This window comes from Pinus tabuliformis, chromosome 8 (genome assembly GCF_031772625.1).
Source record: "Pinus tabuliformis cultivar Carrire ecotype Pingquan chromosome 8, CPIR1, whole genome shotgun sequence".
Classification (NCBI taxonomy): Eukaryota; Viridiplantae; Streptophyta; class Pinopsida; order Pinales; family Pinaceae; genus Pinus; species Pinus tabuliformis.
In genome coordinates, this window is record NC_142294.1 from 826,962,314 (window position 1) to 826,978,238 (window position 15,925).

Genomic DNA, 15,925 nt, shown 5'->3' on the forward strand with positions numbered 1-15,925 from the left:
CCCTTCTTTAATGTATGCAACACTTATTCCCTTCACTAGAAGACCACCATCATTTCATACGACAAACCACATACCTCTTTCTTAAGGAAGTCATTTTAATCCTCATTTCTCTATCTTCCGATGTGAGGATTTCTCAAGATTCCCTTTCAAGAAATTATTAAAGATGTCTATCTTTCGGCATAAAAACCAAGATACAAAAACAAGGTTTACTTATCCTTTATGCATCAAATCAAGCAATCAACACAGCTCTTCCAACAAGACAATCTCTCCAAGAGATTATTATTTTCAAGGAAGCTATCATGACCACTTTCTCTAAGTACGCACAGTCTCATAATTCCAAAGTCAAAATAGCTACCAATATGCAACATGTGTTCTCCTAACACAATTACTTTACTTTAATGCACATAGTTCTTTTCATGAAACAAGTAAGGATTTTGGTTCTTGTATGAACACTATTCTAATGTGTCTTTAAAGGAAAGAACCTCTATTTCCATTTTCAAGAACTCTCATAAAATCCTTTATCTTCATACATGAAGTATGCATACTCTTAGGATGAGACTATATTTATGTATATATGTAATATACTCTTTCCTCAAGAAATTAGGGATAAATATCTATGTGCCTAGAAGCACATCCTTAGTTATCTTTTATCATGCATGTAATGCATAATCATTTCACTAGAACTTAGAGACTAACTAGAATCATAATGCAATTAGCATATATATATATATATATATATATATATATTCAAGAAGCTTTTATCAAATAAAGATACATATTTTAATTCAAGCAAACTTGGCCACCTTCCATGCTATGTTCTCAGGACATTTATATACCTCATCCTCTTTCTCAAGAAGATACTTGGCTATATTTAACAAGGATTTTGTAGACCAGAGACAAGCATTTCACACACAAGACTCACGTGGAGTCTTTCTAATAGGAACTACCTATTTTCTTTACCAAGAAAACATACAAGATAATCAATCTTTAGCTGCATGCCTTAACACATTTTCTTTACCAAGAAAATCTATAAAAGAACCATTCTTTTATTGCATGCATTCAAATACTTTCTCTACTAAGAAATCATATAAAACATTCATACGTGTTCTTCAAGTAAGTGAACAAGACACTTATCTCATCCTTGGATCAACATGCATAACTAACAAGTTAAACCACCCCTACCGGAAGCAATTTCTCTACTTATGCAATTAGAAGCATAATCTCCTAAGTGTCACACATGCACTAGAGCTACCATTTGGTGCTATATGCAACAACTATCATAACACTACTATGTGACCATTTCAGAATAATGAGTTCAAGGAGACATTATGAAAATCATTAACATCAACACTCTATAGTTATCATTTTCCAACTCCTTAAGCATGGTCAAAGGAATACTCACATGCACATCGAGTGCTTATCTAGTCATCCCAAGACTTAGAGTCTTCCGCAAGATTCTAACACTCAAAGCTTGCTTTATCTGGTCATCACCAGACTTAGCGATTTCTTTTTCCCATCCCCGTCTGTCCCTACAGCACAGTCTTCTTCCTTCTCCTTGCTTCCTTTTCCTTTGGAAGCATCTATGGTTGGGGAAGGTAATTAGAGTTTACTGACAACTGCATTAACACAGGTAGTTTATTTATGAATAATTATCACATGTAATTATACCATGAATGGGTCCTAGAAATGTTACCCACTGAACATGCCTCTACCCTTAACTTCACACTGGAATGTAACATGCATAAGAAATCCATCATTCCCATAGTAGAGATAAATTCAACCATCATTTAATCGAGGCTCCAGTGGTTTTTGTCTCCCAACAAGTAATGATCAACATCAGCACATACCATGCTAATGGATTTCAGTTAATTAGAAGGTCATCATCATTAAAACTATTAGGACATAAGCATATACTATTCATCATGCATTCTCATGGTGAATAAAATTAAGACTCTTCTCATAAACAACTAGAACTATAGCACAGAGAGAGTAAGAATTTTCACACACACGTTCCATGCATGTGACATCAATCAACTTTACTTGTTTACGAATTGTAGCAATCTTAGTCCAATTCAATTAATGCATATAAGTGCTATGGGTTAGTCATACAACACTAACCAATCTCAACTACCAATCATCTTCATGTATCCATGACAAGGCTAAATCAAAAGTTAGTTATGACACTCAAGTCTCGCTGCTTGACCCATTGCATGTTTTTTTTTCCAATATCTAAAGGGGTTCTTCTAATGTCCTTTTTTTGTAAAACAATTTTTTCATCCTATTCAAGGATGTTTCCCCTGATTTATATTCATGTATTGGCCTATTAAGTTTCGTTCATTGTAATTTCAATCTAGTTCAATATATGCATTGTTGTTATTGCCATATGTGCAAATCAAAAGATGGTAGTTGATCGTCGCTTCCTCAATGAGTGTTCAATATTGTTCTTAAGTGCGACAAAAGTTTCATTGTCTTTTATCCTCATCAGGAATCCAACGTTATGAACGTAGTTATGCAACAACTTATCACCTACTTCTCAAAGAAGTTATAAACATGAATCACACCTGTCATGCCAAAAGTAGTGTACGACATAAATGAATATGCGAATGATTAAAGTGTACGACATAAATGAATATGCGAATGATTAAACTCATACCTGAGTTAATGCCTACTGATGGCGTACTTCAATATCCTTTCCGCTTACCAATTCCCAAAGGCGCCAGTATTGCAACCTTTAGCTCTGATACCATATTGTCACATCTCTACCCATTTTAACTTTAGGTAATAAAAAAAAAATTTCTTGGGTCACGGTAATAACACCAACTATATACATATAAACGTATGCATAGTCGATATGAGCTTGCTGTATACCTTATCACAACGTATGTCAATGGGTTGATCTAATAAAAGATGTAAATTAACATTGTTATGAAGTATCTGCGTCTTAATATCATGCCATGAATATTTTAATACTACGCAGCTACGTCTTGTCCGATTCTGTACCGAATGTGTGAGGTGGCAATGCCATCTCAGAACACTTGGACTTGGCATTTAAGTCGACTGATCCGTTCACGTGATCTGGGTATGGCTCCCGTATTGGGAACTTTCCCGCTTCTCCTCTTTGGTATTCCCGCTTCAATCAATGGTGGGCAAACGCTGGCCGAGATCGATGGAGGAAACAGCTCCACGTCTCCTAGGTTGGCTCGTTGTGTTTATAAAGTGAATTCCTCCGGATACTTCGCGATTTCTTTGGGTTTTGCTCGGCATCCCATTGCCTCCGCTCCATTCTGTCACCGCTGCAAGTCAAAGCCTCGGCTCTGTTACAATTTCGTTCAACATGCAACACTGTCATGGCACCCCCACTCCAGGGATACAAGCTACCTAGCTGGTTCGGTAAGATTCCTAACTGTTTAATAGAGATTGCGGGGTTTCCTATATTTACTCTTAAGGAACGATAATTACTGAGCTTTCCTCTTTGTCAGGTTATGAATGGCGGCCATAGGAGCTTATCGGCGGTATGCATATTCCATCAGATGTTAACCGGGCGGAACTCTTCACAGGTGCATAATGAATCTTCTCCTACACTCGGTGTATCTTATGGTTAAACAGTATTTGTCTTCTGTCGTAGGGATTATTCTCCGAGCGATTCTGAGTTCCCAACCCTACCGCTTCATGGTTGGTGCAGATGACAGAGAACCAATTTCTTCATAACCGCTGGGTTAAGTCCCTTTGTCTAGTTACCGCGGACCAAAGGAAAGTCAGTCTCTGGATCATGAGACTGTACTACTCGGCCGCTATGTAAAATGGCTACCTGAGCCTGGTTTCTTATATTATTGTGTTTAAAGTTTAGATTAGCACACTTCATAATTTCTCCGCATATATTCCTGGCTCTGGACCTTTTATGGGTAGGCGGCCCTTTGTTAAATTACGGACATTGGTTATATTTACAGTTAATGACTACCATGTTTTTGTACAGTGCCTTGAAGAATAAGATCTCATACATTTCTTGATTATGTAATACGATTTTCTCGTCATAATATATATTTATTTTGTCCATGACTAACTCGGTTCAATGCTCTGTTTACATTTGCTTATTTCTCCATTGGGTCTTGGAACGCCATGAGAGGTCGCACCTGCATCCGATTCAATGGTTGCATGGTCGACCTTCGGCTTGAGTCTATGCGGATATACAGCTGCCCGGACCATCTACTTTTAAAGCATAAGCTATGGTTGTTTCTATATTCCAAACGGAAATTGCTCTATCTGAAATATGTATGGCGGGTTTTACTATTGCATGAATATCAGGGTTTTATATATATATATATCATTTGTTTGCTACAGCAGGACCTATCTTACGCCCTTACGGCTCTTAGATCAGAACTATTGTATTATTATGAAATGATTTCCAACTCAGCACCACGAGGGCTATCATTTACATCGTTTACTGTTCTATTCAATGCTTATCATGTAAAGTCCATATGTATGCGTAAGTTCTATTCCTTTTTATTCTTATCTATTTCTTTAAAGAACAGAGCTGGATGTTCTCGCATGCAGTGCGCTCTTTGAAATCGAACCCGAACCCCTTTGGTTCAAGGTTACGATGCAAGGAGTATGTATTATAATTCTGCGATAGTCTTCGAGCCTCTTCATGAGGGTTTTCGAAGAGAATACAGGTTACTGATGGTTATGCCGGTTACGGCGCTGAAGCCACTTAACTCTATGTTTATTGGTTTACGCTTTTTCTTTCTTTTCTACTGAGCACGAAACCATTCAATACCGACTCTGTTATTCGTTCAAGATTTTGCTTGAAAACCCCGCATTAAAGCTTGATGTCACGGCTCTTTATCTTCTACCTGTCTTTACAGTACTAAGCCAACATACTTGTCTTGAGGTTATCAGTTACTCAGGAAGTAGTGGTTTACCCGTTTTTTAAGAATACAGGTTAGGGGAACAACACTATAGCAGAATCTTCCACTATTTCAGTGTGATTCAGTTCCCTTACCCGGCCCTAACTTCCACAGGGACAGGTTACATTTCCTAGAAACCCCATCGGTGGCATTATAACTTTGTTTCTCCACGAATATTAGGTCTTATAGCTAAGGTACAGATTCTAATGTTTGTTCAATCTTTAACCTGATAAGAGTAACAGAGGTTTGAAGATATTCTGATCTAATAGTCTAATGTCTGCAACAACAATTATTTACTCTACTGTTTTTAATAAAACCACCACAGGCTTATTAGGTTCCCGTTACTTACCTGGTCACTGCGCGTACTGTTTTTCTTGTAGCAAGCCTCCTGCAAATTCCTGTGTTAAGCTCATTAACCACCCATCCTTGAGACTTGTCCTTCGGGACCTGAGTCTCCCCCCGAGCTTATGCTTACCGGATCCCAATCCTCAGTAAGACAGCACCACCTAGGGTCTTGACTATCTGGTCTTTACCAGACTTAGTCCAAAACCAGGTATGTTCTTTTCTTTTCTCCCTTTCTGTCTGTCACTACAGCACACCATTCTCCATCCACCTTCTCTCCCCTGTTAGGGTGCTTGCTGATCCATTTAACCAATGCCAAGAATTAGTTGTAACTGATATGTAATTTAAAATTACTTTTACGCAGGTTTGATTAACTGATTGGTAACTTAAAATTACCTTACGTGGGGTTAATCACAATAGGTATATTACATACTCCCCCCCTTAACAGGAACACCGTCCTCGGTGTTCATCTTTCGTCAGAACTTGATATTTTACTCGTGGTATTACCATCTAATCCACACAAAACGTGATCCTTTCTCTTTGAAATCAACGATTTCATTCCAAGAAAAGACGACAAACAAAATAGTAATGATATAGTCTTAAGAAATATCATTAGTTATAAGCATCAATAGTCATAATCATTCGTAATTGCAAAAATATGCAACTTCTAATCGCCACCACCTGGCCCTTATTCATTCATAATAAACAATTCTCTGTGTCAACTTACCATAACTTACCATCTTATGCTTGAAAATCATGAATACTTTCATGTAAGCCTGTTAATAGAGGTTGGACAATTCTTCAACCTTCCATGGTAAGTAGTTCCTGCAATATATGACTAACAAATTCAACCACATTAGTCACTATATTTTGAGTCAAATGAGACACTTTTGACTAGCAATCAATTGTGCAATGTTAGATGCTTTCTAAATCACAGTACTTTTACAAGTACTTAAAGAGCACTAACACTAATCATCAAATGATAAATCACTGCTCACGTGCACACTGAACGAATTCTCACTAAAGACATTCGTAAAGTACTTCAAGAAGTACCAAAAGAGCACCTAGCTCTCTAATCATCAAAACAGTCAATCACTGCATCAAGCAAGAATTGTCTTAGCTCCCACTAAGATGTTCACAACATTAATAACACAATAAAGGAATTAACATTTCCATTTATTCTTTATTGAGCACTAAGCTCATTTCTTATTAAATGTGCATAACATATTTTACACAACTATATGTAAAATTCATTTTTAACATAACATATAGTTGATTAGTTAATTCCTTTAGCCATGAGTCCACAATGGACTAAAGAATTCCCAACCCATGGAAACTGGTTCTCACAACCAAATCGAGTCATTTTCACATCCAGATAGTTGCTTTGATAGAGACCTTACCAGGTCTAACATAGAATTCCACTGGCCAACCAGCTGAAGAATTCTAGGGAGAAGAAATCTGGGCTGAAGAATTCTAGGGAGAAGAAATCTGGGCAGACAAGTACCATCAACCCCTCCGGGCAGGTAACTGTCACCAACCCAAGGCATTCCAGCCTTTCACAATCCGGGCAGACAAGTACCATCAACCCCTCCGGGCAGGTAACTGTCATCAACCCAAGGCATTCAAGCCTTTCACAATCCGGGCAGACAAGTACCATCAACCCCTCCGGGCAGGTAACTGTCATCAACCCAAGCACTTGCAGGTCCTACTCGACCGCAATTACACTGGTCTCGCCAGTAAACGCTATCTGATCCTAACCAGACATAGCGTACACAGGAAAATTCTTTCCTCTTATGCCATCTGATCCTAACCAGACATAGCATGAATATTATCATTAGCACAACAAACATGCATGTATACCATGCATTTACACTTAACCCCCAACATGGGTCCACAACATCAAGATTGATGGAAACATATCTATCATACACGTTATATGCATGCAAATTTTCCAAATAACATAATTCATGCATATCATATAACATCATTCTTTCTCATTTATAATTGCATTTCACATTGCAGCAATTTATGTGATGAGTTTTCTTGTTGCCATTAAGCTACCACTACTTAATCCCATCAGCATCATAGTTATAAATATGCATCAGTTAACACGTATTCCATTTCCAAGAATGTTCATGCATACAATATTGTCATGTATAAAAGCATATGCAAATACTCATTAATGTATAAATGTCAACAACAGTTGAGTTAACAATCTAAGCATTTCCAATTTTGCCATAATCTGAGGTCCTAATTCAATTCGTCATTAATGGAGTATTATCTTACGTTTACTATGGCTAGCTTTAGTCATGCATCGTTAGTGTAATTAAACATAATTTCTCTAACATACAAGAACATAACTCTTATGTCACAATGACTAATCTTTGTGCATACTATTGCTTATCATATAAGCCCTTCTTTAATGTATGCAACACTTATTCCCTTCACTAGAAGACCACTATCATTTCATACGACAAACCACATACCTCTTTCTTAAGGAAGTCATTTTAATCCTCATTTCTCTATCTTTCGATGTGAGGATTTCTCAAGATTCCCTTTCAAGAAATTATTAAAGATGTCTATCTTTCGGCATAAAAACCAAGATACAAAAACAAGGTTTACTTATCCTTTATGCATCAAATCAAGCAATCAACACAGCTCTTCCAACAAGACAATCTCTCCAAGAGATTATTATTTTCAAGGAAGCTATCATGACCACTTTCTCTAAGTACGCACAGTCTCATAATTCCAAAGTCAAAATAGCTACCAATATGCAACATGTGTTCTCCTAACACAATTACTTTACTTTAATGCACATAGTTCTTTTCATGAAACAAGTAAGGATTTTGGTTCTTGTATGAACACTATTCTAATGTGTCTTTAAAGGAAAGAACCTCTATTTCCATTTTCAAGAACTCTCATAAAATCCTTTATCTTCATACATGAAGTATGCATACTCTTAGGATGAGACTATATTTATGTATATATGTAATATACTCTTTCCTCAAGAAATTAGGGATAAATATCTATGTGCCTAGAAGCACATCCTTAGTTATCTTTTATCATGCATGTAATGCATAATCATTTCACTAGAACTTAGAGACTAACTAGAATCATAATGCAATTAGCATATATATATATATATATATATATATATATATATATATATATATATTCAAGAAGCTTTTATCAAATAAAGATACATATTTTAATTCAAGCAAACTTGGCCACCTTCCATGCTATGTTCTCAGGACATTTATATACCTCATCCTCTTTCTCAAGAAGATACTTGGCTATATTTAACAAGGATTTTATAGACCAGAGACAAGCATTTCACACACAAGACTCACGTGGAGTGTTTCTAATAGGAACTACCTATTTTCTTTACCAAGAAAACATACAAGATAATCAATCTTTAGCTGCATGCCTTAACACATTTTCTTTACCAAGAAAATCTATAAAAGAACCATTCTTTTATTGCATGCATTCAAATACTTTCTCTACTAAGAAATCATATAAAACATTCATACGTGTTCTTCAAGTAAGTGAACAAGACACTTATCTTATCCTTGGATCAACATGCATAACTAACAAGTTAAACCACCCCTACCGGAAGCAATTTCTCTACTTATGCAATTAAAAGCATAATCTCCTAAGTGTCACACATGCACTAGAGCTACCATTTGGTGCTATATGCAACAACTATCATAACACTACTATGTGACCATTTCAGAATAATGAGTTCAAGGAGACATTATGAAAATCATTAACATCAACACTCTATAGTTATCATTTTCCAACTCCTTAAGCATGGTCAAAGGAATACTCACATGCACATCGAGCGCTTATCTAGTCATCCCAAGACTTAGAGTCTTCCGCAAGATTCTAACACTCAAAGCTTGCTTTATCTGGTCATCACCAAACTTAGCGATTTCTTTTTCCCATCTCCGTTTGTCCCTACAGCACGGTCTTCTTCCTTCTCCTTGCTTCCTTTTCCTTTGGAAGCATCTATGGTTGGGGAAGGTAATTAGAGTTTACTGACAACTGTATTAACACAGGTAGTTTATTTATGAATAATTATCACATGTAATTATACCATGAATGGGTCCTAGAACTGTTACCCACTGAACATGCCTCTACCCTTAACTTCACACTGGAATGTAACATGCATAAGAAATCCATCATTCCCATAGTAGAGATAAATTCAACCATCATTTAATCGAGGCTCCAATGGTTTTTGTCTCCCAACAAGTAATGATCAACATCAGCACATACCATGCTAATGGATTTCAGTTAATTAGAAGGTAATCATCATTAAAACTATTAGGACATAAGCATATACTATTCATCATGCATTCTCATGGTGAATAAAATTAAGACTCTTCTCATAAACAACTAGAACTATAGCACAGAGAGAGTAAGAATTTTCACACACACGTTCCATGCATGTGACATCAATCAACTTTACTTGTTTACGAATTGTAGCAATCTTAGTCCAATTCAATTAATGCATATAAGTTCTATGGGTTAGTCATACAACACTAACCAATCTCAACTACCAATCATCTTCATGTATCCATGACAAGGCTAAATCAAAAGTTAGTTATGACACTCAAGTCTCGCTGCTTGACCCATTGCATGTTTTTTTTTTCCAATATCTAAAGGGGTTCTTCTAATGTCCTTTTTTTGTAAAACAATTTTTTCATCCTATTCAAGGATGTTTCCCTTGATTTATATTCATGTATTGGCCTATTAAGTTTCGTTCATGGTAATTTCAATCTAGTTCAATATATGCATTGTTGTTATGGCCATATGTGCAAATCAAAAGTTGGTAGTTGATTGTCGCTTCCTCAATGAGTGTTCAATATTGTTCTTAAGTGCGACAAAAGTTTCATTGTCTTTTATCCTCATCAGGAATCCAACGTTATGAACGTAGTTATGCAACAACTTATCACCTACTTCTCAAAGAAGTTATAAACATGAATCACACCTGTCATGCCAAAAGTAGTGTACGACATAAATGAATATGCGAATGATTAAAGTGTACGACATAAATGAATATGCGAATGATTAAACTCATACCTGAGTTAATGCCTACTGATGGCGTACTTCAATATCCTTTCCGCTTACCAATTCCCAAAGGCGCCAGTATTGCAACCTTTAGCTCTGATACCATATTGTCACATCTCTACCCATTTTAACTTTAGGTAATAAAAAAATTTTTCTTGGGTCACGGTAATAACACCAACTATATACATATAAACGTATGCATAGTCGATATGAGCTTGCTGTATACCTTATCACAACGTATGTCAATGGGTTGATCTAATAAAAGATGTAAATTAACATTGTTATGAAGTATCTACGTCTTAATATCATGCCATGAGTATTTTTATACTACGCAGCTACGTCTTGTCCGATTCTGTACCGAATGTGTGAGGTGGCAATGCCATCTCAGAACACTTGGACTTGGCATTTAAGTCGACTGATCCGTTCACGTGATCTGGGTATGGCTCCCGTATTGGGAACTTCCCCGCTTCTCCTCTTTGGTATTCCCGCTTCAATCAATGGTGGATAAACGCTGGCCGAGATCGATGGAGGAAACAGCTCCACGTCTCCTAGGTTGGCTTGTTGAGTTATAAAGGGAATTCCTCCAGATACTTCGCGATTTCTTTGGGTTTTGCTCGGCGTCCCATTGCCTCCGCGCCATTCTGTCACCGCTGCAAGTCAAACCCTCGGCTCTGTTACAATTTCCTTCAACATGCAACACTGCCGTGGCACCCCCGCTCCAGGGATACAAGCTACCTAGCTGGTTCGGTAAGATTCCTAACTGTTTAATAGAGATTGCGGGGTTTCCTATATTTACTCTTAAGGAACGATAATTACTGAGCTTTCCTCTTTGTCAGGTTATGAATGGCGGCCATAGGAGCTTATCGGCGGTATGCATATTCCATCAGATGTTAATCGGGCGGAACTCTTCACAGGTGCATAATGAATCTTCTCCTACACTCGGTGTATCTTATGGTTAAACAGTATTTGTCTTCTGTCGTAGGGATTATTCTCCGAGCGATTCTGAGTTCCCAACCCTACCGCTTCATGGTTGGTGCAGATGACAGAGAACCAATTTCTTCATAACCGCTGGGTTAAGTCCCTTTGTCTAGTTACCGCGGACCAAAGGAAAGTCAGTCTCTGGATCATGAGACTGTACTACTCGGCCGCTATGTAAAATGGCTACCTGAGCCTGGTTTCTTATATTATTGTGTTTAAAGTTTAGATTAGCACACTTCATAATTTCTCCGCATATATCCCTGGCTTTGGACCTTTTATGGGTAGGCGGCCCTTTGTTAAATTACAGACATTGGTTATATTTTACAGTTAATGACTACCATGCTTTTGTACAGTGCCTTGAAGAATAAGATCTCATACATTTCTTGATTATGTAATACGATTTTCTCGTCATAATATATATTTATTTTGTCCATGACTAACTCAGTTCAATGCTATGTTTACATTTTCTTATTTCTCCATTGGGTCTTGGAACGCCATGAGAGGTCGCACCTGCATCCGATTCAATGGTTGCATGGTCGACCTTCGGCTTGAGTCTATGCGGATATACAGCTGCCCGGACCATCTACTTTTAAAGCATAAGCTATGGTTGTTTCTATATTCCAAACGGAAATTGCTCTATCTGAAATATGTATGGCGGGTTTTACTATTGCATGAATATCAGGGTTTTATATATATATATCATTTGTTTGCTACAGCAGGACCTATCTTACGCCCTTACGGCTCTTAGATCAGAACTATTGTATTATTATGAAATGATTTCCAACTCAGCACCACGAGGGCTATCATTTACATCGTTTACTGTTCTGTTCAATGCTTATCATGTAAAGTCCATATGTATGCATAAGTTCTATTCCTTTTTATTCTTATCTATTTCTTTAAAGAACAGAGCTGGATGTTCTCGCATGCAGTGCGCTCTTTGAATTCGAACCCGAACCCTTTTGGTTCAAGGTTACGATGCAAGGAGTATGTATTATAATTCTGCGATAGTCTTCGAGCCTCTTCATGAGGGTTTTCGAAGAGAATACAGGTTACTGATGGTTATGCCGGTTACGGCGCTGAAGCCACTTAACTCTATGTTTATTGGTTTACGCTTTTTCTTTCTTTTCTACTGAGCACGAAACCATTCAATACCGACTCGGTTATTCGTTCAAGATTCTGCTTGAAAACCCCGCCTTAAAGCTTGATGTCACGGCTCTTTATCTTCTACCTGTCTTTACAGTACTAAGCCAACATACTTGTCTTGAGGTTATCAGTTACTCAGGAAGTAGTGGTTTACCCGTTTTTTAAGAATACAGGTTAGGGTAACAACACTATAGCAGAATCTTCCACTGTTTCAGTGTGATTTAGTTCCCTTACCCGGCCCTAACTTCCACAGGGACAGGTTACATTTCCCAGAAACCCCATCGGTGGCATTATAACTTTGCTGCTCCACGAATTTTAGGTTTTATAGCTAAAGTACAGATTCTAATGTTGTTCAATCTTTAACCTGATAAGAGTAACAGAGGTTTGAAGATATTCTGATCTAATAGGCTAATGTCTGCAACAACAATTATTTACTCTACTGTTCTTAATAAAACCACTACAGGCTTATTAGGTTTCCGTTACTTACCTGGTCACGGCGCGTACTGTTTTTCTTGTAGCAAGCCTCCTGCAAATTCCTGTGTTAAGCTCGTTATCCTCCCAACCTTGAGACTTGTCCTTCGGGACCTGAGTCTCCCCCCGAGCTTATGCTTACCGGATCCCAATCCTCAGTAAGACAGCACCACCTAGGGTCTTGACTATCTGGTCTTTACCAGACTTAGTCCAAAACCAGGTATGTTCTTTTCTTTTCTCCCTTTCTGTCTGTCACTACAGCACACCATTCTCCATCCACCTTCTCTCCCCTGTTAGGGTTAACCAATGCCAAGAATTAGTTGTAACTGATATGTAATTTAAAATTACTTTTACGCAGGTTGATTAACTGATTGGTAACTTAAAATTACCTTACGTGGGTTATTGGGTTAATCACAATAGGTATATTACAAAGCAACACCAGGAGTTGCCAGTGGCTCCAAGGCGCCGGAAGGTATCAAAGAAGTCACACCAATCGAAGGCAACGCGGCCATCCTTCACGAGATGATTAATTCAGAGAGAAGCCCTGGAGTTGAGCACATGAATGTCAATGATGGGATCGAAGGCAATATTCTTTCCTCCTCGGGAAATAGCCCTGGCGTGGGGCACTGGCAGAAATCTAAAACCGAATATTCCTCTTCTCCGGCCGGAAGAATAACACCCAACAACGTTTTGTCCTCGGGTCCGAGCCCCGGTGTTGGGAATGGCCATACTAGTGCTATTGCCGGCACTCAATCAGAGTTGGGCACCTTCAACAAACTGCCTTCGGGGCCAAGCCCGGGAGTGGGGCACAAGGTCATCAATGGCAACACCGAGGTGGCCCAAGAGTTGGAGTCAAAGAAAAGCGCAATGATCATGAACAAACTGCCCTCCGGGCCAAGTTCAGGAGTGGGCCATTCGGCTACCGACGGGCGAAATACGATGGAAAAGATGAGTAATATAGAATCAGAATCAAACAAGAAAACTGCATTCACCACCCTAGAGACAGATTCGAAAAGGAAAAGCGCAATGATGATGACTATACTGCCCTCTGGGCCAAGTCCAGGAGTAGGCAATTCGGCTACCAATGGGCGCAATACAATGGAGATCAAGAGTAAACAAAAAGATGAAGAAGGAATGGGCATTCAAACATTTAACAAACTCCCGTCGGGTCCGAGCCCGGGTGTAGGCCACGCTTACACCAACGCTCATCAGCCAGAGAAATTGCAGAGGGCCTCGGAGAATAGAAAGGGCAGTGATGATAGTCCAATATTGGAAAAGCTTCCAGGAAGCCCAAGCCCGGGCGACGGCAATTCATCAATTAATAAGTTGAAGCCGTCAGGGAGACAGAAGCAGAAGGTGGAGCAGAGCTTTCAAGGGCTGAATCGGAACATTGGGTGCGATACAGACAAGAGTGAATTTTTTGGAGGATCCAGCTTTTATGGCACCCCAACTCCGCCCATGTTCGGGATTGCGGCTGGCAGATATAACAAATATCCAAGTTCCAAATCTTGAAACTAGGGTGGACTGGTTTTTATTCTGAGATTAGATTAGCATTTGGGCGAGATCCATATTCTTTCATTCTTTGTATGGTCTACGAGACCATTGTGTATAAATTTTAAATTCTTTTCAACCTCATGAAAATTACGGACACATATTAAATTCTGTCGGGGCTACTGTTACTAATATATTCACAGGTAACTGTCACTGGCCGGATGGCAATTACTGGTATGCCCAAGAACTTTGTCTATCAATCTCATGATTTCGTGTGTATATTATTTTACTTTAAAGTCCAAAGCAACGAAATATGTTTTACTTCCTAATTCATTTCCGGGATACCATTTGTCAAAAATAAATAAAAGTCCCCCAATTATACAGAAGAAATCGTGTAGCAGGAAGAACTTTGTCAATCAAACTCATGATTCCGTGTGTACAGTATTATACTTGTAAAATGCAAAGCAACGAAATATGTTCGACTTCATAATTCATTTCCGGGATACCATTTGTCAAAGAAATATAAGAGTCCTCCATTTTCCTTTTTATAAACATGACAATTACATTCATAGCCAAAGAAGTTTTGTGACATCCTACATTAAAGACAAAGAAACCTAGTATTTTAAGGTTGAAGTTGGCCAAGGATCACTTTGATTCACCAAACCAAATATTACCATTCAAATACACTCGATTGAATTTATTTATATATTCCAAAACAATAATTTTATTTGTCCCAAAACAATAATTTTATTTGTCCCAAATTATATTTTTAAAGAAATTTACCATAATTTTATTAGTCCCAAATTATGTTTTTAAAGAAATTTTATATTATATTATTTAATTATTAAAAGTTGTGAAAAAATACGTATTTTTTTTCAAACAGAAAATTATAATCATTAATACTTAAATAAAATAATATTAATAAATGCAATAAGTTAATTTGTGGAGAGGTTTTAGTTTTGGAATAATGATATGTGTGTAAATTAAAATAAAAAAGTGTGACATTATTTCAACCATTATCACTATAATAATGAATCTATTACATGTATCTACATTTAGTTTATCTTTTCATTGGTTTGTCAAATGTCCAAAGAATTTAAAGGTTAGGCAGGTGGGCAACTAGGAATTTAAATGTGAAACATTTGTACTAACATCTACTTTACACTTTCATGAGTTATCCTTACTTTACAATCTCAAAAGCTTTCATGAATTTCCATAATGAAATCTAGCCCCTTTGAACACATCATACAACATTTAATTTCACTTTTTATTGTATAGATTGTGAAACGAATGAATAGAGGTTTTCTTTTCTGAATATAAGTGTGTCACAGTTGTGGTTGGATCTACTTTTGCTGACCAAGGTTGTTGAACATGTACGAGATTGTTTTGTTGTCCACAAATTTCCTATGGTTGTTTAAGAATTAAAGACTATGTGTAGTCATCGTTTTGCCGTGTTTTGTACACTTAATGTGTTGTAAATTGTATTTTTTATAGGTTTATATGTGTACTCTTATGGGTACGAATAT

At 37.5% G+C, this 15,925-nt stretch overlaps 1 protein-coding gene and 1 long non-coding RNA gene across 2 annotated transcripts; both read left to right on the forward strand.

Moving 5' to 3' along the window:
* The first annotated feature begins 3,003 nt into the window (after nucleotides 1–3,003).
* On the forward strand, nucleotides 3,004–3,936 carry LOC149238148 (uncharacterized). The gene is made up of 3 exons (XM_089369485.1): nucleotides 3,004–3,390; nucleotides 3,480–3,557; nucleotides 3,683–3,936. Exons 1-3 carry the CDS (start codon nucleotides 3,004–3,006, stop codon nucleotides 3,797–3,799), a joined length of 582 nt encoding a protein of 193 aa, XP_089225611.1. The 3' UTR covers nucleotides 3,800–3,936.
* A 6,913-nt stretch (nucleotides 3,937–10,849) lies between these two features.
* On the forward strand, nucleotides 10,850–11,565 carry LOC149238149 (uncharacterized). The gene is made up of 3 exons (XR_016245345.1): nucleotides 10,850–11,063; nucleotides 11,153–11,230; nucleotides 11,356–11,565. It is a non-coding gene; the product is annotated as an uncharacterized LOC149238149 (long non-coding RNA).
* The last annotated feature ends 4,360 nt before the right edge of the window (nucleotides 11,566–15,925 follow it).